The 26537-nt window shown below is 37.1% G+C and overlaps 1 protein-coding gene across 1 annotated transcript in view; it reads right to left on the bottom strand.

Annotated features, from left to right (window-relative positions):
• CSMD1 (CUB and Sushi multiple domains 1) overlaps positions 1-26537 on the bottom strand; it is a gene marked incomplete at its 5' end in the record, with an annotated part of 372382 nt that overhangs the window by 21704 nt on the left and 324141 nt on the right. Inside the window, 10 exons of the mRNA XM_008574770.1 lie at positions 839-1018; positions 2631-2742; positions 5935-6008; positions 6660-6833; positions 7121-7294; positions 11033-11212; positions 11850-12026; positions 17021-17203; positions 17951-18124; positions 20738-20926. Coding sequence (XP_008572992.1) covers positions 839-1018; positions 2631-2742; positions 5935-6008; positions 6660-6833; positions 7121-7294; positions 11033-11212; positions 11850-12026; positions 17021-17203; positions 17951-18124; positions 20738-20926 — 1617 coding nt within the window. The remainder of the gene's footprint in view (positions 1-838; positions 1019-2630; positions 2743-5934; positions 6009-6659; positions 6834-7120; positions 7295-11032; positions 11213-11849; positions 12027-17020; positions 17204-17950; positions 18125-20737; positions 20927-26537) is intronic.

Consider the following 26537-nt stretch of genomic DNA (forward strand, 5'->3'; position numbering starts at 1 on the left):
TCATCACACTCCATAATTTTTGTTTAAGCTGTTCAATGCTAGATGCATATACAATGGTACTTCAAAAACTTCATGGAAAAATAGAATTAAAAGATAATATGCATCTTTCCATGAACTTTTGAAGACCCCCTCCAATAATCCATGTTTGGTGAGAACCTGAAAGTTTCACTTTCATCAAATCTGACTCAGAGTTAGTGCTTTCATTTATAAACATACAAATTTGAAAATAATTAATACATTATTTCCATTTTAATTTACTTTGCAATTTTAAAAAGTAGAACCGATGTCAAGAACAAATAAACATATTCCACCATCAAACAACTTGTGGTTTTAAAAATAACACAGAGTTTAATTTATATATTCTCCGATGTTTGGTGTCATTTATCCATTTTCATCTTTAAGAAATACATTTTCTGGAAATATATTGTATATTATTTTCCTTTTAACTCAGAATGCTTTTCTTCAACCAAATGGCTTTTCTCTTTGGCTTAAAATGTAATCAGCAACTAATGAAATCTATACAAGTGGTCTTCAAAAACCTCATAGAAAGATTGGATTGGCAATTCTATTTTTCCACCAACTTTTTGAACTACTCTCTTGTATCCACTTAGCTATACTGTCATTGTATCAAACACTTACTATATACCCACATTCATACACACACATACACACACACACACAGCTCACACACATTAAGCACAATTTAAGCAGGGCGATGACACCACTTCCATAATGTTATTTACTTATGGATCTTAAACCTGGAAACTAGCCTGATAGGCAGTGGATACTTTTCCTTGATCTTTAGGAATGTATTTTTTCTCCTTGATCAGTGACTTACTTTTACAAACAGGTGACTTCCCTGTCCATTTCATATCTGCTTTACATGTCCTGTGCTCAGATCCACCTGCAAGGAAGAATCCTGGATGGCAGGTGTACACTAAGGTGTAGCCAAAAGTAGGAAGATCGATCGCCCTCACATCGGCATGTGCTGGGGTTTCTGGTTGTCTGCAGGCATGAGCTGAAACAGTATTTATTCCATTAGGAAACACTGAAACTGTTCATTTTAAAGTTAGCATGTGTCTCAAAACATAAATAGAGCAAAAGAATTCAGAAATGGATATATAGTGTGTGTGTGTATGTAGAGATTGAGTAGATATCACAGCTTTGAAATAAGCAGAATACTTCTGATATACAGTAACGTAATATGTTAAATATCCTTTAAAGACCAGTCTTACAGACAAACACATTCAGACTGGCACATATTCAGAAACATGCCTTGATTTTTGTCTGGTGGCAACTAGCAAAATTAATACACAATTAAATGAATAATTAACTTTGGTAAAATTTCAACGTGCATTTAGACACTTACTTAAAATATTATAGATTCTTATTTTCTTTAAAAATGTAATTTAGGAATAAATGAGATTGTAATGTTTGTTCTATATCTCAAATAACTCCATTCTTTATAAAGCCTGCATATACGAGAGTACTTCAAAAAATTAATGGAAAGATTTGTGTTATCATTTAATTCTATTTTTCCACCAACTTTTTGAAGTACCACATATGTCTTAACTAAGGGACTTGGCAGATTATTACATAACAATCTTACAATTTTAAAATTGTGAATGCCGTTATTTTAAGTATTATTGATATTTCACACTTTAGCAAGCTTTAAACTTTCAACATAGTGAAGACCTAATATTAGCACGTTCCATTGTACATATAAATATACACATATGCATATGCATACACACATATGTCTGTGTGTGTGAATACATAAATATGTATATGTATATAGAATCCACATATAATGGAAGTAGTGATTTGGAGTAGAGATTATAGCTTTGAAATAAACGCACATCTGATAATATGGATAAATGCACAAAAAATCACGTATTATATACTATTAAAATAATTTTCCTAACACTCTGGTGATGTTTTTATGTTTAACATAGTAAGAGTAAGACACTCTATTTCTCTAAATTCATAGCGGTTGAAATGAATGATTATTTACTAATCATTCATACAACACTTTTCTCTAGCTCATATAATTGTCACAAAGTAAACTTTGATCCTTAAGTAACTATTTGAATGATTAATTCATATATACTTCACATACATAGCAAGAACAACATTTTAAACATTTCTACTTATACTCTGACATATTACATGATCCAGTTCACCCCCTTTTCAATATCTGATGCAAACATACTAGAAGAATAATAGCATGCACAAATAAGTTTTTCCTCCAGAAATGTTAAGTATAATGCTATTCACTTATCTTTGGTTTCAAGCAGTCTCTCAGACTTCAGTGTGCTACAGTATCAACTGGAGGCTTGTTAAACTACAAACTGCTGACCTCCTTCCCTCCTCCCACCCTCTCTCTCCAGTTTCTCATTCAGCAGGTCTGGGATTGGGCTTGAGAACTGGCACTGGTACCAACACCAAGGCAATGCTGATGCTGCTGGTTCCAGAGAGCCAGACTTTGAGAAATGCTCAAAGTTTAGGATAAGAGAAATAAAAACACACAAACAGAAGCAGTTCCTCCTTATTTTCCTTGAAGGTAAGCACTTCCCAGACATTCAGCAATAAATTGGTTACTAGTCATGGTGTGGAAGAACTACACTTACGTATACATTCAGTCTGTATCCCGCTCCATGTTAAATTTGCAAGGCAAGTCCGAGTCGTAGAACCTTGAACGTGGTAACCTTTTCTGCACCTGAAAAAAACTGTGCTTCCAACCTAGAGAGGAAATCCAATATCAGCTTCAGAGGCAAAACTAACTTACTGAATATAAACTTGGAATGCTTGAGAACACTTGCCAAGGTAAAAAAGTATACCAGTAATTTTCTACTTTATTGTCATTATTGTTTGAATTAACATGTACATGTTAACCACATGTTAAAGTATTACACACAATATAGATTGCTCAATGAATGATGTAAGAGCTTAGATATAGTGAATTGTGAAAATTTAGGAGGCTGTTCATTTTTTCTCTTTAATATTATTGTTCTGTGAAAATTTAGGAGGCTGTTCATTTTTTCTCTTTAATATTACTGTTCTCGGGCCGGCCCGTGGCTCACTCGGGAGAGTGTGGTACTGATCACACCAAGGCCACGGGTTCGGATCCCATATAGGGATGGCCAGTTGCTCACTGGGTGAGCGTGGTGCTGACAACACCAAGTCAAGGGTTAAGATCCCCTTACCGGTCATCTTTTTAAAAATATATATATATATATTATTGTTCTCTCTTTAGTTTGTAATAACTATTATTTCCTCTTCTATTATTTTTTCTGCTATTCACGTTTTAAACAATTGGTGTTTATTAGAAAATTTTCTGCTGCTCACATTTTAAACAATTGTTGTTCATTAGAAAATTACTTTTGTTAACATTCCTGGAAGACCCAATCAAAACTTAATCTATTCTTCTGGTGCTTCAAAATATATGAGCTACTTACTGTTTTCTGAATGTCTGACGTATCTCCCCCACTGGATCGTCACCAAGCTAATGCCCACTGAATTCTCAATACTTTGCTTAGACTTCACTGCCTCTGCATGCTCTTTCCTAATCTCCCAAGAATGAACGGCACCCTGCTCTAATGCATCCCACCAGCATCAAGTGTCACTGCGTTACTCCCCATGATGGACTGAAATTGCCTCTATATTTAGCTACCTATTTTCTTCACTTAACTGGAAGTGCCTTGAAGGGGAGATTCCCAGTGATCCCTAAGGGTTTTTTTTTTTTTTTGTCAAGAGAATGAGTGATGGTCGTGTGTTGAGAGGCTCCAAAGACCATCCGTGATCATTTATATCTGGAGCAGGAGACTGGCAAGGTGGATAGAAAAAAAGCAACACAGCGAAATAGCTGCCATGAGTGAAAAGCTGCCTTGTGGGAGCCAAGTTGTTTCCTAAAGTTTCACTTATGAGGACACTTAAAAGTACCAAGTAAGGGCCCAAAGATTTGAATACCCTTCTTGATACTTGCTCTGAGAATTTAAACCAGTTACTTAATTTCCCTGTGTCTTCTCATAAGGGTTGGCTCGTACCTCTCTCACTGGGATTTTGGGAAGGAAAATGATAAGGAAAAGGTGAGGAAACTGTTGGTACTGAATAGTGATAAAGGATATGGGGGAAAAAAGCTTCTTAGCACTTGATAAAGTGGAAGTAGGAATTTATGAAGAAAAACATCCAAACTTATCTAAAGTTCAAATCAATCAATAAATTGATATTCAGTGATGGGAAAAGGATGGCTCCCATCAAACCTCCTGGTAAGCCTGTCAGTGGCTCCAGTCAGAACATCATTTACCAGCAGAAAGATAATGGAGATCCTTTATCATTCACTGCCACAGAGTGAATATTGTGTCCTTCTCAATAAAACATTTTTATCAGGATGTACCAACCCACTCTAAATTTTTTATTATACACTAACCTGGAGCTTTTGGATTTATGGGATATGCCTGTCTGGAGTATGGGAACTATTCACTTAAATTGCTCAATTAACATAGTATAAGATAGGGATGTTCCAAAACTGAAATGGTTCACTTTGTATAAGTAATATCTCAGCATACAGTGCTAAAGAAAACAGACAAACATTTCATCTGTTACATTCAAAACCAAGATGTGTTCTAATGAGGAGAACAGAAAAAAAAAAATCACATTTTGGAAGAGCTGCATCTCATCTCCATCATTTCCTTAAAAGATGGTGGCCACGTCTTTTAAATTAAAAGTAAATCTTGTTGGGCACAATCTATTACATGTGTTAATGTAACTTTATTTTGTCATAAGGAGGGTGAGGAATTTATCCCACCCTAGTGTCTTGTGATAGGTCGTAGGAATATGTTGGTAAACACAGTCACCATACACTTCTACTTACTCTTAAGTTGTGCACAGGCAAGTTGATAATTTTTAAAAGCAGCGGTGATCAGTGGTGATTAAGCTTTTCTTGTTCATAGTGAATTAGTGAGAGCAATACCCACATATAGTATTTTCCAATATTCCTAGATATTTGGGATTACATATTTATAGGCCAGAAAGCATTCACCTGAAGTTTAAGGCCATATTTGGAACCTAATATAGAATTTGCTAGATTTAACCTATTGGCTAACTGTAAGAATTTCCTTTGTGGAATGTAAGAGAACTATTAGGAAATAGTCAATGTGTGTTGGAGACATTAAAATAGGAATATTTTAGTGTTCAAGAGAGATGGGGGTAGTGGCTTAGGAAAATGTTGTTTTATTTTAAATTGATGGGATCCCTAACTTGAAAGTAGTACACATATTTTACTTTGGTTTTCACAGTCATATAATCAGAGAGCCATGAAGTTACTTGATTAGTTAAGATGGTTAAAACATTTTATTTCAAGCTTCATCACCTTCCAGTTTTAGGTGTTTCTCTAATATCAACTGAAGTGTTAATATACATTTTGTTAAAAGTCAAATGAACATTCCAAAGCAATATTCAGTATGCTAATCATTCACAGAGCTTTAAGAGGTCATATGGAGAACAGACATCACAAGTAAACTTAGACTAAGATCCTTGAATATATTTTCCTTTTCTGTTTTTGTCTCTAACACTTAATATTATTTGTCATATCAAGTCCCTAAATGGAGTCTGTCTTGTGTAACTATTCAGTGACAGGCCACCCTGATTTGAGAATTGCCATGTGCATTCGGCAGACAAAAAACACAGAATTATGCATGTTTTCAAATAGATATAAATATAGCAATTGTCACTGTAGTAATAAAGATATATACAGTTATCCTGATTTCAACAGTTGTTAAAAATACGTGCAGAAATCCTCTTTGAATGAGTTTTACGTAGGCAAATATAACATGAATACGATATGGTATATAATAATGTGCATGTGTGTTAAAGTTTAAGTATCAATTACATTTTATATTTCTAGAAACTCATAGTAAAATAAACATGGAATACCTCATATCCTCTAGAGCTATTCTGTATTCCAAAGTGTGGAGTACCAGGGTCTGAGCAGGTGTTATGAGCAGGATCTGGAATTCACAATTAAAAAAAAAAAAACGGTCACCGGTCATAGTTATTATAGGAATTCTAACATTTATGTTTATATTTATATCAAATGATAGTAAATATTTCTATTATTATAAAAATGCATTAATAAAATTATTTCTAACACTGTTTACTTTTAAGGAGATATTCAATTTCTTAAAAAATAATCTAGAGTATAAATCATGAATTTGTTACTTCAGGTTTGCAGAACACCCACTCCTCTGTTGAGTAAATCTTGGTGAACAAAATTTACCCAACAATAAAACTTGAGTCTACAGCTATAAAACGACAGCTAGGCTATCTGTCTGGCGTTGGCTGTTTCAGAGAACGGTAATACTACATCTCAGTGAAGATGGCTTCCCTGCAAACAACGCAGCTGTCGGTTGAGATGGACAGGGGATGGGGACATTGAGGGAAGAGAATGAAGTCTGGGAGCCATTGTAGCAGACTTCTGCTGACTTAAACTCCAAAGTTAGTTTCTACAATTTAAAAGAGGCTGCACGTCAGTTTAGCCAATTAGTGCTTACTTAAAGAATATTACCTTGCACAGGAAACATTATGTAACCACAATAATTCAATTTTGAAATAAAATCTCCTCATCCCCAAACGTCCTTGGGCTATATTATAATTATTACCAATGCAGGTAGGTTGTATACCACTCCACATGCCGTCAGCTTGGCAGATTCTTCTTGAAGATCCCACTAGTATAAAAGGAGATTTGCACTGGAAGAAGACTTCAGATTTATAGGTGAAACTTTTCCCACTAAGTCGCCCATCAGCAGGGATACCAGGGTCTCCACAGAACACAGCTACAGAAAACAACCAGGAAGAAGTCAGCTTTAAGTGTCCCTGGATCAGGTTAAACTATGAACTTGTTTAACAAGTTTCTGTTAAATTTTAAGTTTAACTATTAAACCAATAAATGACTAAAATTATCTGCCCTTGGGCAATGTGGTCTCAAGTTTGAGTTTGTGCACACTCTAACGTGGCTGTAATTATACCTCACCCTGTCCTTCCCATTGTAACCTTAGGCTAAGCCCAGATTACCAACGCTGTTGTGCCTGTGGTCAGCATGGCGTGTTGCTGCAGAACTTACGCAGGCACTGGGGAACTTCTCCCTTCCACACCCCATGCCCTTCGCAGGAGAGGATGGCCGGGTGAGAGAGCTGGTAGCCGTCCACACAGCTGTAGCTTACACTGGAGCCCCAGCGGAAATCAGTCCCTTCCACTCTTCCATTGTGCACTTGAGGAGGGTGACTGCACAGGACAGCTATTTCCAAAGAACAAACAAGATCACACATTCCAGAACTCCCAACACAGCTGCAATGTTCAAACCATTCACATTTTAAATTTACCTGAATCACAAATGACATCTACATAGATGTTTTGTTTTGTTTTGTTTTGTTTTTAAATAAAAGAATTACTGAGAAAGACATTAAATCCAAATAGTAAAACTTTTCTCCAATATTTCTTCCCGAATTTAGATCAAGTCAAAACATGTCACACTGTAGAAGAAAACGGGATTGAACACAACACTCTCAATATATACAAGGCCAGAAGAGGAAAGTATGTTCTTATCTAATTTATGTCTTTATATGATGATTACCTAGGAAAATCAAATAAGACTTGGCCATATGACATGAGTATAACCTTTTGAATTTATATGAGGGGTCTTCAAAACGTTCATGGAAAGATTCACATTACCTTTCAATTTTATTTTTCCACAAATTTTTTGAATACCTTCATATATACAGATCGTAAGAATTTCTCCTGCCATCTGTATTTTTTATTTAAAGATAAAATTTAATTTCAAAATGATGTATTCTGCTCATCCATTTGTTGAGTAATTTTTAAAATTGCTTAAGTGGTTAAAGAAGATTCTGTAATGTGCCTTCTGCAAGAGTTTCATCACAGTCCTGGAGATTGAGGTCTATCTTACAGAGCTGCAAAACAAGACCTTGGTTCCTAGAGAGGACATGCTGATTGGTGATGGTCCCCAGGTCTGCCTCCCCCACACTGGACTAAGGTGTACAGTAGTGGGCAGAAACATCTAAAAAAATCACCATCTAAAAACCTTCACTGAAGATCCAAAATCTTCCTGAAGTTTTGAATTTGGTAGAAGTTTTCAAATAACACTGTAGGCAGCAGCAGGTGCAGGGGAGGACAGGCACCTGTATTCTCTCAGCACGTTCATGTCCATGCCTTCTCATGGACAACACACAGACACACATGAACCACATGTCCACACCAGCAGTTAGAAATGGGCCCTTCTCTTGCCACTCAATCTTCTACACATCTGTTTATTTATTCAACAGATATTTCCTGAGAATCCACAAGTAAGGTTTAGGGGAACAGGTGATCTCGTCAGAAGGAACACCAGTGTGAGGCCCAAGTGAGGACAGTGATGAGCAGCATAGTTCAACAGAGGGGTGACGGGGTGAACAATGAGAAAAAAGTTCAAGGGGGGAGAGAGGTCCTGGCTGGAGTGTGTGGCTGCGGTGATTGTGATGAACACACTGGGTACTAGAAGAGGAACTGACATCTATAACAGCATGTATAAAGTCCATGGGCCACACCGTTTCACCAGCAATTTCCATCAAGACCACTTGACTGGAACATGCCCAACACAACTTTGCAAGTTTCATTAAACATTTATCTAGAACCCATTATGTAACAGGTGTAGAATTAAGAGTTGCCAGGAAAAATCAGAAGCCTGTGAGATCCTTAGACTCCACTGGGAGAGAAAGGAGAACGGTCCAAGAAACTGCTGTGTCAGAGGGGAGAGAGACGCGTCTAGGTCTCATTAAACCTCACAACACGCTGTCTACACTAAACCACATGCCTTTAAGAGCCTGCTGAGGATGACACCTTCTCCATTGACGCCACCAAGAGTTTTAGCACTCACTCCTACTCAGAGGAAGATGGCACACTGTCACGTTTGACCACTATCAGCTCTCAAGCCCTTCTCCCCACCCCTTCCCTTCATTCCCCTCCTCTATGCCAGCTGGCAAGAAGCTGCATGCTCCCTCTTTGGGGCTGGTGGGTAAGTCCTGACCATGCAAGGCCCCCACCCGCCTACAATCCTCACCCAGCCCCACTTCCAACCCACTTACTCTGCTTTGCTCAAGCTACCCTGACTGGCTTGAGCCTGTTATGATCCCCCAGAAGTTCCAATTATATGTGTCATCAAGCACCTTCTTGGTATGTGTCACCTTCAGTTGTGGCATCCAACCCACACATGACATCATGGCAGTAATAGACTGTACCAGTATTTGGCCATTATCTCATGATTAGCTTCTCTCTCTAACATGCATTTAAATTTCTTTGATTGCATTTAAATCATATCTGCCAGAAGACTTAACACAGCCAGGATTAACATGTTTACCAAGAGACAGCAAAGCACAGGCACTCAAACACAGACTCTAGAGCTTGCATGACCGTCATCTCAACCTGACATCTCCAAATTCTGGTTTGTGATAGTGATTTACCACACCTCTCTGAGTCAGTTTTTCCATCTGTAAAACTGAGATTAAGTCATTATGAAAATAAAGTGATTTAATATTTGCAAATGGGTTTTCAAGAATTCCTAATTCTTGAGGCTTCCAGTCAAGATGGCGGAATAGACAGTCCCCAGCATCACTCTCTCCTACATTCTACCAATTTACAACTATTAGAAAGTAATGACAGCCAATCTGGGGCCACTAGAGCTCAGGGGAAGAGGAGGAGAGACCTATGGAGTGCATGAAGGTAGGAGAAGCCATGATGAGAGAAAGAAAGGACCGCTTCCACTATTTTGAGCCCTGGCTGATTCAAGGCTGGCCCTGGTGAGCACATGGAGCACAAGCTAGCAAGAGCTGGCAGAAGCTGCAGCTGTGACCTTTGGATGGATTGCTTGGAGGCTGCAGGGGAGAAGAGGGCCTTGATGGCCCCCAGGCCAGCAGGACCACTAACAGGGTTCCTGTGGACTCACACGGGAGTGAGGAGCCACAGACAACTGATAAAAGGAGCCACTCAGAAGCCAGTGAGTCATCGCAAGGGACCAGCACATGGCCTGTCCCATGGGAAGTGTGTGGGGTGTGGGGGAGACAGGCCCACCAGAGGAACATTGGGGCACAGCATGGACAGCTGATCTCCCCTCCAGTCAGCACAGGATCACTGAGTGGAGATTGGTCAGGAATTTAGATCCGTAGAGGGAGCAGATTCCTGAAAAGTCTCAGGCCCAGACCATAGTTTCCACACAACCCAGGTGTACTGGACCTCACAAGATCCAGAAGTGCTTACAAGATCAGCAATTAAAACCTGAGTTGCACAAAAAGCCTTCCCCAGAGAACCAGCAGCAAAACAGCAATTTAGCTCAACCACAGGACTCAAGTGCCGGTCCCCACATGAAGTGCCCCCATTTTAGAAGTAAGCAAAGGACAACAAATTAGTTCCACTGCAGAGTTTAAGAGGTGGGAACAGCAAATAATTCAACACCGACTGAAAGAATAAACAAAAAACCTGAACAGATCAGAGACAAAGTTCTGATATTAACTAGTGAATATCTAACACCACCAAGGAGAACCTATAGGATCTGGAGGACTGGAAGCCATTTGGACTCCCAGGCCAGGGCTGGGGGAGGGCTGAGGGCCTCAGATACACCCTAATCAACACCTGCATCCAGCCCAGCAATGACCAAGCCACACCTGGAAGCCCCCTGGTCTCCCCTGCAGGAATGGGGGGGGTTGCCTGGTGCCTCAACCCCACCCACCCTCCTTCTTCCTTCTCCCACCCTATTTCCTTCCCCCTTTCTCTTTCCCCCTCCCCTCCAACTCCTCCTCAACAACATCTTAGAATGTAAAAAAATAATATTAATAAATAAACTTAAAAAATAATAATAATAAAAATAAAAAAGAATTCCTATTTCTTAATCCTAGAAGGATTTCATACATTTGCAAAATGAAATAAAACAAAATTCTGTAAGTGCTTCTATACACATCAGTAAGAGCACAAAAGTAATGGCACATACCTCTGCAGACGGGTTTGCTCTGGTTCCATGTGCTGTCTTTGGTACAGCGAATGGTGGATGACGTCAGGGGCTCCATAAGATAGCCAGGGTTACACTGATAGCTCACAGTCTTGTTGAAGGTGAAATCAGTCCCAAACTGGATGCCATTTGCCAGCGTACCCGGATCTCCACAACTTATAACTAACAAGCACATCACAAGAAAGAATCAGAGAAATACAAAATGATCATGACATGAACTAGCCATGGTTTCTTTTCTAGTTACTCTCTTTGAGCTGCTATTCAAAATGATTAAGCAATAAATTACAAAAGTGATTAAACTATCCTCTGTTTGATGATTTTACTGACCACTGTCAGGAAGTTCTGTGTTTCTAATCACTTATTTTCTTTTCTGTTGGGGGCTGGCTATGGGGATGTCGGCTTCTATCCCATGACTAGTCCCTATTAGGCATGGTGTGTGATTAGAGAAATGAGAACAGTGTTTGGTTCTCTGACCGCAGCCTGTGGTCAGAGAATCAAACAACTTTCTCGTTTCTCTGCAGACTAAATGGTCTATAAGCAGAGAATGCCTTGACTTATTTTGGCCTCAGTTTTACAATTCCCAACCCAAGTGACCACTTAAAGTAGCTTCAACTGCATAAATAAGAAAATGTAGAACAATTGTAAAGCACCTAGGGTGTACAACCACAATATTAAACACACATTTTTCTCTACGAATTAAAAAAATCAAGAAAACATGTTAAAATCACATTTTTTTTTTCTCGGTGGAGTGGACTTCACAGTAATGTCCTTGAGTCTACCGTGACAGTGGGTTACTGACTTGTGCAGTCTGGTGCTGTGCCCGTCCAGGTCCCGTTGGCTGTGCAATGCCGGGTCATCAGGCCCGAGGTCTTGTAGCCTTCCCAGCAAGCGTAGATGACCGAGCTGGAGAACAGGACGCCGTCACTGCTGACGATCATGCCATTGGTGGGTGTGCCGGGATTTCCACAGGACACAGCTATTGGGAAAACAAGAACAATAACACACAAAGGAGTGACCCATTACTACAATGACAAACACGGGAGACCAAAGGTTTTCAGTTTAATAGATGACACATCCATTACAAAACTACAGGACACATTGCTACGTGAGATCTTTAATACGAGGTACTTAGAAAAGTTCGTGGGGGAAAAAAAGATAATAAGGATCTTTCCACAAACTTTTTGAAGTACTCATATATGCTTTACTATATGACTCCTATGCTTATTTTATTTGCTTACAAATGTAAAAAATATATTTTCATATTATCTTTCCTAAAGTGCATTATTTCCAAACAAATTGAAATATGAGTGAAAGCTCTGGAAACTCAAAGCCTTGCTACTTTGGGATTGAACATTTTTTAATACCAAGATAGAATTATTGTAATTTTTAAAAAAGCATATATATAATACTACAGCTCAGAAGCATTCCACTTCATGCAATAGCTTTTTTTTTTTTTTTTTTTTTTTTTTTTTTTTTTTTTTTTTTTTTTTTTTTTTTTTTTTTTTTTTTTTTTTTTTTTTTTTTTTTTTTTTTTTTTTTTTTTTTTTTTTTTTTTTTTTTTTTTTTTTTTTTTTTTTTTTTTTTTTTTAGTCTGGGCAAATCAGGTCATATTTCACATCTCCAAGAGAACTTAATTTTAGAAAATAATGACTTAGGAATATGAATAACTACACTTAAACTGTTTTGTAAAATGTTCTCCTCAGTGTTACAAATCTAATGGCAACTATGTTATGGCTTTGATGTGGTTGCACTTTATAATTCTCTCAAGAGGATCTTAATGCCATGTAAAGAAAGACATTAAGACCTCACTTAATGATGGTCAAGGCAACACATTACATCCCATGTATCTATTTTGTGTCCTCCTCAGCAAACGAAAGTTCAGCTGCTGCTGGGTACATTTAAAGGTGACTATTTCAAACTATAATAATTTTTTTTGTCTTTTTAGTCAAGCCTATTTACCAGAAAGATTGTTATGTTTTCTCCTTCCCTCTGTCACAGTAATGTACAACAGGTAGACAAATAAAGAATTTGACACTTGGCTGGATTGTAATACAGAGAATGTATCATTCTCAGAATGACCAAAATAGTTGAAAATACTATCGCTTATCTAGTTGCTCCACTTTCAAATCTAGGCTTGGGAACAAAGATACATTTTTCTTAAAAACAAATAAAAGACAGGGTGCAAAGTTTGCATTACATATAAAAATCACTCTACTGGAAGTTTAGGGGATTATCTTTCTTATCACATTGAAAAATGCACTTATGCTCACGTCGAAATGGATCTTGTTTGAAAAAATAATACTGAGCACACATGGTGGTGTTTCTGTACCTGTGCCCATCACAGACATAATTAATAACAAACATCTTCCCTGATGAATCTGGGTTTGAATTTACAATCCTTTCTAACACAAACCTGTTAAGAGTCTCCTGGTCAATATTTGAGTTGAGTTATATTCACTAATCCAGGAGCAGATAATATCTAAAATTCCCTAAAGCCCGGAAATTGAATGATGACTATGATATAAATTAAATTTTCATATTGCAAAAAAGTCAAAGTGTTGGACTATTCAAGACAAGTTTCATCCAACAAACACATATTCATCACTTCTTATACAACAGGCATTGTGTAGATTTACTAGTTGAAAGCCCATCATTGAAAGGAATTACATTTGATCCAGTACATAATTTAACAAACCAACAAAGGACAATGATGTTATTATATTGCATTCTAATTATATTTGCTATAAAAATCTATGTATAACTCTTCAAAATTCACCTATTCAGAACCAAGGCTAAAACTAATCAAGTAATATTCTCTCTCCCTCTTTTTTCTCTAAATATGTATGTACTTTTTTCTAAAATATTTGAGAGTAAGTTACACACATGATGACCATTCCTAGTTAAATATTTCAGTGTGTGGTTCCGAAGAACATTCTCTTACAAAACCATAATATAATTATAACAAATCATGAAATTTAACTTTGATACAATGCTATCATCTAATATGCATTCACAATGTATTTTACTTTAGGTCTTGAACATACTTTTAGTAGCTGCTTTAAAGTCCTGTAGGTTATTTTTCATCATCTGGATCACCTCAGGGTCAGATTCTATTTCCCATTCATATCTTTTATAACTGTCTTTTGCCAAGTGTAGGACCTAATCCAAAATCACACATTGCATGGATTATGTCTCTTAAATCTGAAAGAGTTCTTCAAACTCTGTCTTTTCTGAACTTGACATTTCTTCTAGAGTTCAGGCAAGTTGATTCTTTGCATGTCCTTCAGTGTTTTCTGCTCTCTCCTCCTGAGTAGATTCAGGTTATGTATTTCAACAGCAATACCACAGACATGATGTCTCTTCAATGTTTCATAACAGAACTCACATAACCCCTCTTTGTCAACATATTGGTGATAAAAACTTATCCCATATGATCACTTAAAGTACTCTGTTATAAAATAGAAAATACTCTGGTTTTCATGAGAAAATGTTGATGTCATAGAAATTTTAATAATCAAATCTCTCAAGAGGGGAGAAAATTGAAAAAAATTGTGTTTCAGTAAAAAACTGTTTACTACTTTACAATCATATGCTTCAGTCAGTAAAAATATTAACTTTCTTTTTTTTTAAAATTTTATTTTGTTGATATACAATGAGGTTGATTATTGTGGCCCATTACCGAAACCCCCCTCCCTCCTCCCTCTCCCCCTTCCCACCCAACAGTGTCCTTTCTGTTTGCTTGTTGTATCAACTTCAAGGAATTGTAGTTGTTAAGTCTTCTTCTCCCCCACCCCCCGGATTTTGTGTTTGTGTGTGTGTGTGTGTGTGTGAATTTATTTATTTATTTTCAGCTCCCACCAATAAGTGAGAACATGTGGTATTTCCCTTTCTGTGCCTGACTCGTTTCACTTAATATAATTCTCTCAAGGTCCATCCATGTTGTTGCAAATGGCAGTATTTCATTCGTTTTTATAGCGGAGTAGTATTCCATTGTGTAGATATACCACAATTTCCATATCAACTCATCCAATGATGGACATTTGGGCTGATTCCAGCTCTTGGCTATTGTGAAGAGTGCTGCAATGAACATTGGGGAACATGTATATCTTGTTGCAGATAGATCTGCCATATGACCTAGCTATCCCACTGCTGGGAATATACCCAGAGGAATGGAAAAATATTAACTTTCAACTCATGACATTTCTCACTGTTATTCAATTATATTTGACTTAAGACAACTTCTTTAGGGCCTAGCCTCAAAATGTACACTAACTTGATTGTCAAAAGGCAATTCACAGTCAAAAATTATCTTTGATTATCATATATGCATGAGTGTGTGTGTGTGTGTGTGTGTGTGTGTGTGTGTGTGTGTGTGCATTCACCTTTAGCTCCCTCCAATAAGTGAAACAGGTGAGAGTTTTCAAAAAGTTCTTAGAAGGAGCCGACCCTGTGTCTCATTTGGGAGAGTGTGGTGCTGGTAGCACCAAGGCCGCAGGTTCAGATGTGCAGGTGAGAGTTTTCAAAAAGTTCTTAGAAGGGGCCGACCCTGTGTCTCATTTGGGAGAGTGTGGTGCTGGTAGCACCAAGGCCGCAGGTTCAGATCCTATATAGGGATGGCCGGTGTGCTCACTGGCTGAGCATGGTGCAGACCACAACATGCTAAGGGTTGCGATCCCCTTACCGGTCAAAAAAAAAAAAAAAAGTTCTTGGTAAGATTCATAGTATCTTTTAATTTAAATATCCATGAGCATTTTGAAGTACCCTCATATATATATAAATGCATGTATTATATGTATATATATAACCGAAGATAATCTTGTTCTCTGAATGGGAATATACATGCATATATATGCATGCATATATGTATGATATACACATATATTCATATGTATATACATACAAAAGATTATCTTATTTATATATAAAATGTTATATTATGTAGATGATATATAATATGGTTAAATTGTATATGTATCTTATATATTTATCTATGCAATATATATGATAAAATAAGACAGGTAGAAGGAGACATGGCATAGTATAGTAGAAAAAATTAAAGTTTAAGGAAACACGAATTAAATTTTTGGTACTGATATTGTGTGAGTTTATTCAAGTTGGTCAAATTATATAGAAAGAGTTTTCTCCATACAAAAACACATAATTAATTTGTATAATCAATGATTTAAAAATTGAGAGGTCAGCTGGAAAGAATTTCCAACATTTAAAGTCTTATCTGTCTGAATTTGAAATCAGTTATTTTCTGAACTTTAAACAAATTATTTTCATTTTGATTCTGCTTTGCTTCAGGCAGACTTTGCCAACTCGTGGCAAATGTCCATGTCATTTTTACCATCATTACTGGAGTATCCAACCACTTCCTACTGTGCCTCTCAAGTATTAAAATCAAATGTATTGACTCCAAAGTATCATGCTGAATGTAACCTTACATTACTTTGTAACAGAGTGCTCTGGATGAGGGCCACCAGTAGATTGGAAATGACCTGTAAATTGAAACCTATTTCCTGCTTGAATAAATTTCCATCAGTGATTTTCACTGCTCTTCCTCATAGCTCCTTAATCTCATTCATTAACCACCAGGATCTATAAAACATGGCAAAGTAATATATAGATTATCATCAGGAGAAGATCAGAAACTTCAATTCGTATTAAAAGCTTTCAAAGGATCAGGACCATAGGATCTTTAAGCAGTCAAGATAGTTCTATTACCCAGTCATAATTTTTGATGATGCTCTTACAAATTTGGTAGGGAAAGGGTTTAGTTGTACAAACCCTTACAAATGAATGTAATCCATTCTAAAATCGCTGGCAAAATTCTGCAGAAATCCTATAGATTTTCTAGGGTCCATTCTAGGATTTTCTTTAGGGTTTCTGTGGAATTTTACCAGGGATTTTAGATGAGTTACATGGTCTTAACGTCCAAGGTGGACTTTATAACTTAAATTTACTTACCCTCACACACGGGCTGCAGTCCTGACCACGACCCATTGAGCAAACACGTTCGCTCGGGAGAGCCCCTCAGCTGGTGGCCCATCTCACAAGAGAAGCGGAGGAGACTCTTCATCTTAAATTCATCCCCAAGACGAGACCCATGTGCTGGGGTCCCTGGATCACCACAAAATCCAGGATTATTTCCTATTGAACATAAACACATACGGCAATGCACAGTTGTATTATATTTGTTTAGAACAGAGTTGTTATGTTTAAAGGTAATGAGAAGTTATTAAAATATGTATTTAACATGAGTTATAGCCACAAAACTCTCCCATTTTGTTCATGGTAGTCCAAAAATGGAAGAATTTAAGACATTGTTCCTGTGTGATTAAAATCAAAATATCCTATTCAAATATGGTTATGAGAATAAATGATATTCTTTTAGAATCTGTGAATGGTGAACACAGCAGTGTTCACTGGAAGGGTATGTATGGACAGCAATGGGGAGATGCATTAAGGTGTACTGGGAACGTTAAAAATAAACAAAGGTTTGATTCTTCACAATTATATCCAGAGTTGCTGATTCACTGAATTTTATTTAAGAAGCACTAATGGAAGAATTAAGATGATTTTTTTTTTCAAAGAGGATCAATGAAATTATTGATGAGAGGGGCGGGGAAAATGTAGGAGAGGAAGCACAGAAAAAGAGTGAAGAGCAAACAGGAAGAAACTGAGCCAGGGCAGGTGAGCCTCTTAGCAAGGGTGATCAAGAAAGTCCTAAGACTCCTACAGGAGAAAATTTAAAGGGATGGGTTAATGGTAATGATGTAGATGATAGTGGTGATCTATAACAATGGTACATTTGGTTGGAAATGGAATGATAACAATTTCAAATAATAATAAGATTTTAGGATATTTCAAAAATAATATTATTGTGTAATCCCTCACCTGTGCAGTGGGGCAGTGTTCCACTCCAGTGACTGTCTTCTTGACAAACTCTAGTGTTGTTTCCTATAAGACTCCGGCCACCTTTGCATGAGTAGTGAACTATGGACCCATATGTAAACAGTTCTCCAGTTAGGATAGCATTGACTGGAACTCCTGGGTGCCCACACGATATAGCTTTTTTAAAAAAAGATTATAATAAATGAGTAAGTCATTCTAGTTAAACTGCTTTGCATTGATAAGTCTGCTATATACACACCCATACAAACATCAGCTATTAAAGAAAAGTACCCCTACAGCTCCTTACAGATAAGAAAGACCAATTTCCAGATAGACACTCCTCCTCCAATATTTATTTACTGAGGAAAAGAAAAGGTTATGGTAATAAATATTTTTATATTAATTTGAGGTAGATTTGCTTAAGGAAGAAATTCACACATAGGTTTTCAAGTAGAAAGTCATACTGCCTAAATTTTTCCATCTACCCTTAACTGTATCCCAAATGAGCAGCATTACAGGAAATTTGAGAAAGTAATGTGGATAATTAAAAACTATTTCCACTATTTCTTCAGTTAATATGACAATCATATACTTTGCTTCAGGACAAAATTCTGTCAAATCAGCTTAATACTCAAGTTTACATGTCTAGAAAGGCTACTCTAACAATTTTTCTTTGAGTAGGTGGCAGTCTAAAACGTGTAAGTAAATAATAGTAATAATAAATTAATTTCTTTCTCAATTTATTCTATAAAATGATGTCAGTATTTTCATTTATTTCTTTAAAATTAAGCCAAATCATTTCAAATCTATGCATAAATATCACTGAAAAAGGTAAAATCTGGAATCTAGATTAACAAAGGCTAGTGAAAGTTTATCTCTCTTCTTCCCTAAAGTACCAAATTAGGGTTAACAATGGAGACATTTTTATTCTATGTGCGGTCAGCTAACTGAACTGAGCTTACCAAAGAATTCTTCAAAGGCCACAGATTTAATATCCCAAAGTAATCATATCTGGTCATTAGCAACCCAAAAGTGATATCAACCAGAGAGGTAGATCTAAAAGGATGAAAGGCATTACCCATCCCCCTAGTCTACATTAGGGGGATGTGTTTAACATTGACATTTATTCACTGGAGAATCAGATTTTATCTAGAGTCATAAAAAGAATCCAAGTAGACCTGAAACAGTGAAATGTTGGGCAAATGACCATTTCCAGGTGAAATAGAAGAGAAAAAAGAAAACCATCAGTGGAACAATATAACAGCAAAAATAGAGATGAAGCCCAGGGGCTTCAGAGCATGTAAAAGCAAAAAGCTCCTCTGAGATCTTGGGATTCCCACATTCATGACAATTCCAATTGTTAATGACAACAAGTGGTGGAAACTGGCCTCGTAGGAAAACAAGAGTCAGTTAAAGCCTGGTTCCTGGAGATTTGAAGCACATTAGTATCATTACAGAACTAATGGAAGTCTCACACGAGCCCAGGAAGACTTAAAATAAATGTATGCATAAGAAGAGATAAACTAACATTTTTGAAAAATCCCCATGGAAAAAGACTGCAATACATTGATAAGTGTATTTTTTTTTTTTTTTGCATAAGGCTGAGCATTTTTTTTTTTCAAGTTATCACTCTCTCCATGAAAATTAATTGTATCGTTAAAGTTAGGATTTAAGGAAAGTTTCCATGCAGATTGTAAGAAGTGATGAGGGAAACCTATTTGGAGGGAAAAACATTTCCTGCACTGATCCATTCTCAAACTGTACTTCACAATACAATAATTGAAAGAGGTAAGATGGATTATCACTTTTTTTGGGGGTGTGGTAAACTCAATTTATACTGGACTTGTCATTTCCTGCTTTCTTTATACACACAAAATAAATACTAAAAAGATAACGTTTTTATTTTAAGGATTTCTTTTTTTTTCCTGTCTGATTTTAAAAGACCAGAGAGTAACACCTTTTCCTATATATTTGGACTCTTTTAAAAGCTAATTCTCTTTGAGTTAAAGGACAATATAATTTTTCTAGTGAAAGAAAGTAAGAGTATAGCTAATTAGGTAAAACGATGTATTCTTGATAATCTATGTTGTCTAAAATATACTGATAATAATGTTTTGAGCGGGGCCATACTGCTAATGTCTAATTTTGTCTGACCGTAAGAGCATCTGCACTCTTCAGAGCAATATCTTTTCCCCTGATTCAGGGGGAAGTTACTATCAGGATATTGTCTTTTTATTGTAGTCACTATCGACTGCACCAGAAGTGCCTGTGAGACCCAAATTAGGTCCCTCAGAGTATTTCACCCTTCTGGCCATAGATGCTAGGTCAACAGATGGGAACTCTATATGAGAACCATTGGCCAATATCTCCGAACCTGGAACGAGAGAGTGAAGCTGAGAGATGTGTGGAGAGACGTGAGGCCCCGGCTGCCATGCTCGACCCATGTGCAATAACCCTGTCTGCTAGGCTGGAGCAGGTGGATAAACAGTGATAAAAGACAGAGACATAATTGTTTTAACTGTTGTCCAACAACCCGGGGCCATTTCTCTTTGGGGTTTGGTATGTGAGCTGCCAGTATGCAACTTTTTTGTCCCACTTAAGCTAGTTTCAGCTGTATTTTGTGATTTCTGTCCAATCCACTTAAAGCTGCCATAGGAACTGACACAACTGGTGATGGAAGGGGCAGAGAGAATTAAAATTCAGTATCTTTTTAAACATCTGAAAAAAAAATTGTTCTGTTGGTGTTCTTATAGGGCTCTCTATGGCAAAAGAATCCAAAATAACACTCACCCAAACACTTGGGTAAAGAACGATCCCATAAGCCATTTGCCGTACAGGTTAAGGCCGAAGATCCCAACAAGTAAAATCCCTTCTTGCAATGGTACATGACACTCATTCCATACTCAAACCTCTCAGGGAAATTCTGTTGCCCATGACGAATGGCATTTTCCACAAAGCCTGGATCCGAACAGTTCACCACTAGAAAACAAAACATCATTTAGAAACAGCCATAAAGGACAAACAAAAGAGATTGGAAAAGAAGGCAAATTCTTCACCATTTTAGAAAGTTTTCTTGCAAAATAAAAACATCGTCTCCAAGGCTTATCATGAAATCCTACTCCCTTGATGAATTCTACTTATTGCTTTGGGCCATTATACTTCAAAATATGACGAGCAATAGATGGGCTACTAAAGCAATTTTAATGACATGAGGCTAATTTCCTTTAACCGTTCCCTAGTAACAGGTTTCCTGAACATAACTTCTAAGATTAGTTTGCTTGGTTACATGTTTATGTTCCGAGAATGGTAAAATAGAACTGGCTGGCCTTGGTTTAGCTCAAGTATTTTTACTCAAGTGCAATGTTTTAGGACAGCGTGTGACACTAATTAATTGCTCCCCCCACATACACACATTCATGTTTCAATATGAACGCCTAAAATAATTTCTGTTATATGTCAAGTGCAACTAAAAATGACATTTCTTCCATCAACACTTAATAGAAACGCAAATGCAGCCAGACTCTGATTTCAGCCTCTTGTCCCTTTAGAAACAGCCCCACAGTGAGACGCTGTGGCGAGCAGACACGCTCTGGTTAATCTGAATGGCGCTCTATTAGCCTGAATGCCTGCTGGCATCTGTGAGGGAATTAGCAATGTGCTTTTGCAGGTGCAGAGGGAAAGAAAGAAACCCTGATTGCCTCCTGCTTTGACCCACCACACTAGTGAATGAGACAGCTGTGAGGGAGGACGTGCTCTCTGCAGATATTTCAGGCTCAGAAAAGCATTGTGCAAATAATTCTCAGGTGGCCCCTGCACGTCCATGGGTCCCAGAAGCTGAGGGCAAATGGCTCACCAAGTGTGCACATTTGATTTCCTCTCTGTAATAGCGTGGAGGGAGGGTGGCGCAATCGAGGCTTACAAAGTGCCCTTTTAGTGCTATAGAATAATGTTCCATGCTTTTTAAAACAATCTGAGTTTACAGAAGAAAGTCTAGAGATCACTTGGGTCAAAAACAAAACAAAACAAAACAAAACCATATTTATGGAGTACAGGCACTTATTTTAAGACTTCATAGTTTATTGCATGTACAATAACATTGTAACCCAAACCTCTGTAACAGCAGGAATTACCCACTCGGGGAAAATTTAATAAAGTTCAATGAATGATTATTTGTATAACCTGGAAAACAACTTTAGAGGCCCTTTCTGGCTCTTGGAGTTGCATGTCAAGCTCAGGAGACAGAAGCAGTTCCCCTGTACTTCACCTTCAGAAGGAGTGAGGTGCTTACTGGGCCTGGGAGCTAAACACACTTTTGTGTTCATTTGGAGCTTATGTTGCTCTTAGGAGACAATCTAAAAAACAACATACAACTATTTTTGTTATGAGAGTAGAGAAAACCACTTAGGCAATATGACTGGAAGGCTTAGAACCAGTTAGGGACACCTCTGCTAGGACACCCAACAGAACCAAATGGCCCACAGGACTCTGCCTGCTTTTTTATTTTTTTTTGCCCAGCTTTCCTTAATATGGCCTAATTGTGGGGTGATGAATGGGAAATGTACAAAGTTACTGCCATTATGGGTTTGGAGCTGGAGAGAAAGATCGGGCTGGAGATGAAAAAGTGTCACAGGAAGAGAAGCAGTTTTGGGTGCGGTAACAATGACATCCAACTGCATCCTTCTTGCAGGTTGAGAAAAGGAATGTTCTCTGAGTTCCACAACGGCTGGAGGAAGGGGATTGGGAATACATGACTTCCGTACCCTTGCTCTGAAACTATGGACTCAAATTCTCTTTGAGATCCCCTCTTGACACGGGGAGAAGAGCATAGGAGACAATAATGTTCACTTTGTAGAAATCACCAGATTGTCCTGAAATTACCTGGGCGGTGTGTTAAAATGCTAAGCCCCAGGTCCCCTCATTCTTTCAGCTACTTCTGTATTCTTCAAATATTAGGCAGTAAAAAATGTTTGACAGCAATGAAGATTACATGAGCTCCAAGTGAGAAACTAAATGGATCCATAAGATGGAAGAGGCATGTATATAGAAATGCAGTCAGAAACATCTATTTATATTTCTTCCTATTTATTTCTGAGGCTTCACTGGGAGATTTGATTGTGTCTATCTGCTATGGGCAAAAATAGGGTGGGGATAATTTGATTTATTTATCCATGACGGAAAGATCTTTGAAAGATGCTAAGTCCTTGTTGTAAATGGGTGTGTTTTACCATATGGAGAACAGCCAGAATATTTCATTAGTGCCCAATCAATCCACATGAGCAATTTTTCCACCTGTATTCTTTCTATTTTGTGTGTAAGCGATTCTTATCTATGAATCTGGTGGGAAGAGGCTTGTGTGACTGACAGGTGAGCAAAGTGTAATGAATAGTCAAATTACTTAAACTGTCATGTAGCATATGAAATGGCCAATAAACTTAATGGTGTGGAGATGTGTCAGACCAAGGCAGGTCCTGCTGAAACTATTCTACAAATTTGTTTTTGTGACACGATGTTAAGTATAGGGTAATGCATCAGACAGAAACTGAGAGGCTCACTGAGGAGGCCCACACTTTATCTTAACATCTCACCCCTCAGTACACTGACTGATTTGACTTCCAGACAGAACTTGATATAGGACTGAATTTTATCAGCTGCAAGGAGTGAGAAATGTCTTATATACTTATACACTTAGCCCAGTGTGAAGAAATTCAAGTGGACACACAAAATGTACTTCACTGTGACATTTATGTATGTTGGGGTGTAAAGAAAGATATTAATATAATGCTCAGTAATATGACCAAGGTCACAGAGATCGTACACTAGAAACAGATGGGGATTAGGCCACCTGAACACCTGTCTGATATAGGGCACTTATGAAAACACATCAGTATTTCTTGGTGACATGAATCCCAAATGGATCCCCTCTTTTTTTTTTGTTGGAGAGTACCTGCTAGAAATTTTGCCCTCAGGAATGTTTTACAGTATGCATTAAGACGTTTTCTCTACATACACTGCTTACGCTCAGAGATGTCTTCTTAAAAAATTCAAGTTGATATGTAGATGTAAATAAGAACATAAACTCCTATAATTTATTCTTCAAGTATTCTCTTTCACACTTTTTTGAGGACCAACAGAGTCCTTCTTATCCAATTACTGCCATATTCTCCTTAAATGAATGCGTAGATAGCTAGATGAATGAAACTTAAAATACTGTACCATATTTTGAAATTGCATTTGAGCTGTTTTGTCAGTCTCTCTGACTGATCTCCTCTCCCTCGGTATGCCTCAAACTGTAGGACTGAGACAAACACCGAAACTCTAATTGCTGCTCCACTGAGACGAGCTGTACAGTCCTGCCGTACACACAATTTCAATATCCAGCCCCCATCTCTCCACTCTCTCTATCTCTTTCTCAGGTACTGGAAGCAATATCTGCTCCACATCCTTGTGTCTCTTCGGAACCCAAAGTAATGGCCATGTTTTCATGAAAACCTTCCTGATGACAGGGAACTATGATCATTTCAATCCCAGATTCCTTCTCCAGCTGTTCAAAAATAGAATTTAAACCATGTCTCAATCATATCGTCTAGGTGTTTGGCTGTACGGGAAAGGACAGTCACAGTACATAGCATGGGAGTTTAGTATAGTCACGATAGCATGGACTCCAGGTTCTTTGGACAGTGCAGCTCCTAAAATCACTTTGCAGATTTCTCATCTGTTGGATTCCAGCCTGTTATTTGACAGTAAAAAGCTGTGAAGACTTCAATTGTTTCTTAATTGATTAATGTAATTCTGAGTTCCATCTGTAGTTCTCAAAACTTTTTTTCATAATAAATTCTTACATTAAATACAATATATTTCCATTGTATTTTTTTTACTTCATTAAAATTAATTAAAATTTATTAATTAGTAATAAATTTTAAAAGTTGATAAGGTTTTACTTTAAAGGCCTTTGAGATGATTATAGAACCATGAAATTTAATATATATATATATATATATCTGAAATTTGGTTAAAAATTAGAAATCCAAAATGGAATCCAAAGCACCTACAAATCTTTGGCATCAACACTATTTCCTACAAGTATAATGGTTTTTGAAAAAAATATAAATAATTAGTCCCAGCCGCTGATCTTACAGATTACTTTTTTGGAAGATATGCCTTGGGCCAAATTTGTTGTTATCTGTGTTTTTTTTTTGAAAACCATGGAGATGACTCTTTTTTTTAAGCCTCAGTATAATTCTTACACACAAAAAAAGTAAATAAAACTATCAAATTAAACTTTAAAAACTGACTGATGTGGGCTAAGGTTTTATATAGAATTTAAAAAGAAAAAAAAAACACAACTAGTATTCAGCAAAACTGGCAGAAATACACTGAGTTAATCTGAACTGGTAACTCCTGTTTCCTGAACAAATAGGATACAAGCAACTACAATAGAAAACATACTGAATATTATACAGATCTACTTTTCAATAGTTGTGAGTGACATTCTGAGAATTAAAGGTAACTAATTTTTCATATATTATAAGTATGCTGAGAGATCAACTTTTTCTATTCCCAGCTGTGTCTCAAATCAAATTCACCTGAGAGGTCTGACACCTTCCATCAGCCTCTGCTTCTCACTAGGACAGACCCTTAAAGACCTGTGATGAGGAGAAGGAGGAAACCACATGGGAGAAAAGGAGACGAGGTGTGGAAGGGACATTTAACTTGAAGAGATGTTTACAGTTTGGATAATAATTTAATATTTTTACTTTATTAGTGCTGGAGGAAAGACCAGCGAAGAAGTGGCAGGTGTAAGGTCTCAGAAATGTCTAGTGTAAACACTGGGACCAGGTAGTTGGGAATCCCGACAAGTCCCGTATTCAGTGTAAAACACATGAGTTCAACAATAATAAACAATTCAATCAGTTATACTGCAACTGGTTTTGGATTTCATTTATGCTTTTTATGCATGCACATTTATACATATATTGACTCAACACTTTTGACTACACTTCACGCTGATAAGAGGCTTTCATATGCAATTTTAAAAATAGGGAGTTTCTTAAAGTCTAGTTCCCTTAAATTTGAATTTCAAGTTAACAGATAACTCTGTGAACATTGACTCTGACAAATCAGATTTGTGCTTAAAATTTTGGCAGAGAGACCATTGTTTTAAGATCTTTGTCCTTAATGCTACATAAAAGCAATTATGTCTAAATTACACAAAAAGTCATGTAGAGGAAATAGCAACCCTAATTCTATAGTTAGACTGGAAATATAACATGTTAAAAGCTTTATCTAGTTTTCAAAAAGGATGGTGATGACCCATTCTACTTATATCACTAGCTTCTGCCTAGTTCTGGAACATGCAAAGTATATAATGCATTCCACATATAACTGATACATAGGCGGGGATGTGATGTTGCTACATTGCTTCTCTTCTTTCATTACAAATGTCATATTTAAAGTCACTAAATTGGCAAGTACCCATATATGTGGTTTTTGTTTGTTTGTTTTTTATCTTTCTGTTTTCTCCTGACATTTTAATTTTTTTTATTTTATTTTGTCGATATACATTGTGGTTGATTATTGCTGCCCCTTACCA

This window comes from Galeopterus variegatus, unplaced genomic scaffold, assembly GCF_000696425.1.
Source record: "Galeopterus variegatus unplaced genomic scaffold, G_variegatus-3.0.2 Scaffold1099, whole genome shotgun sequence".
In the NCBI taxonomy this organism is placed as follows: Eukaryota; Metazoa; Chordata; class Mammalia; order Dermoptera; family Cynocephalidae; genus Galeopterus; species Galeopterus variegatus.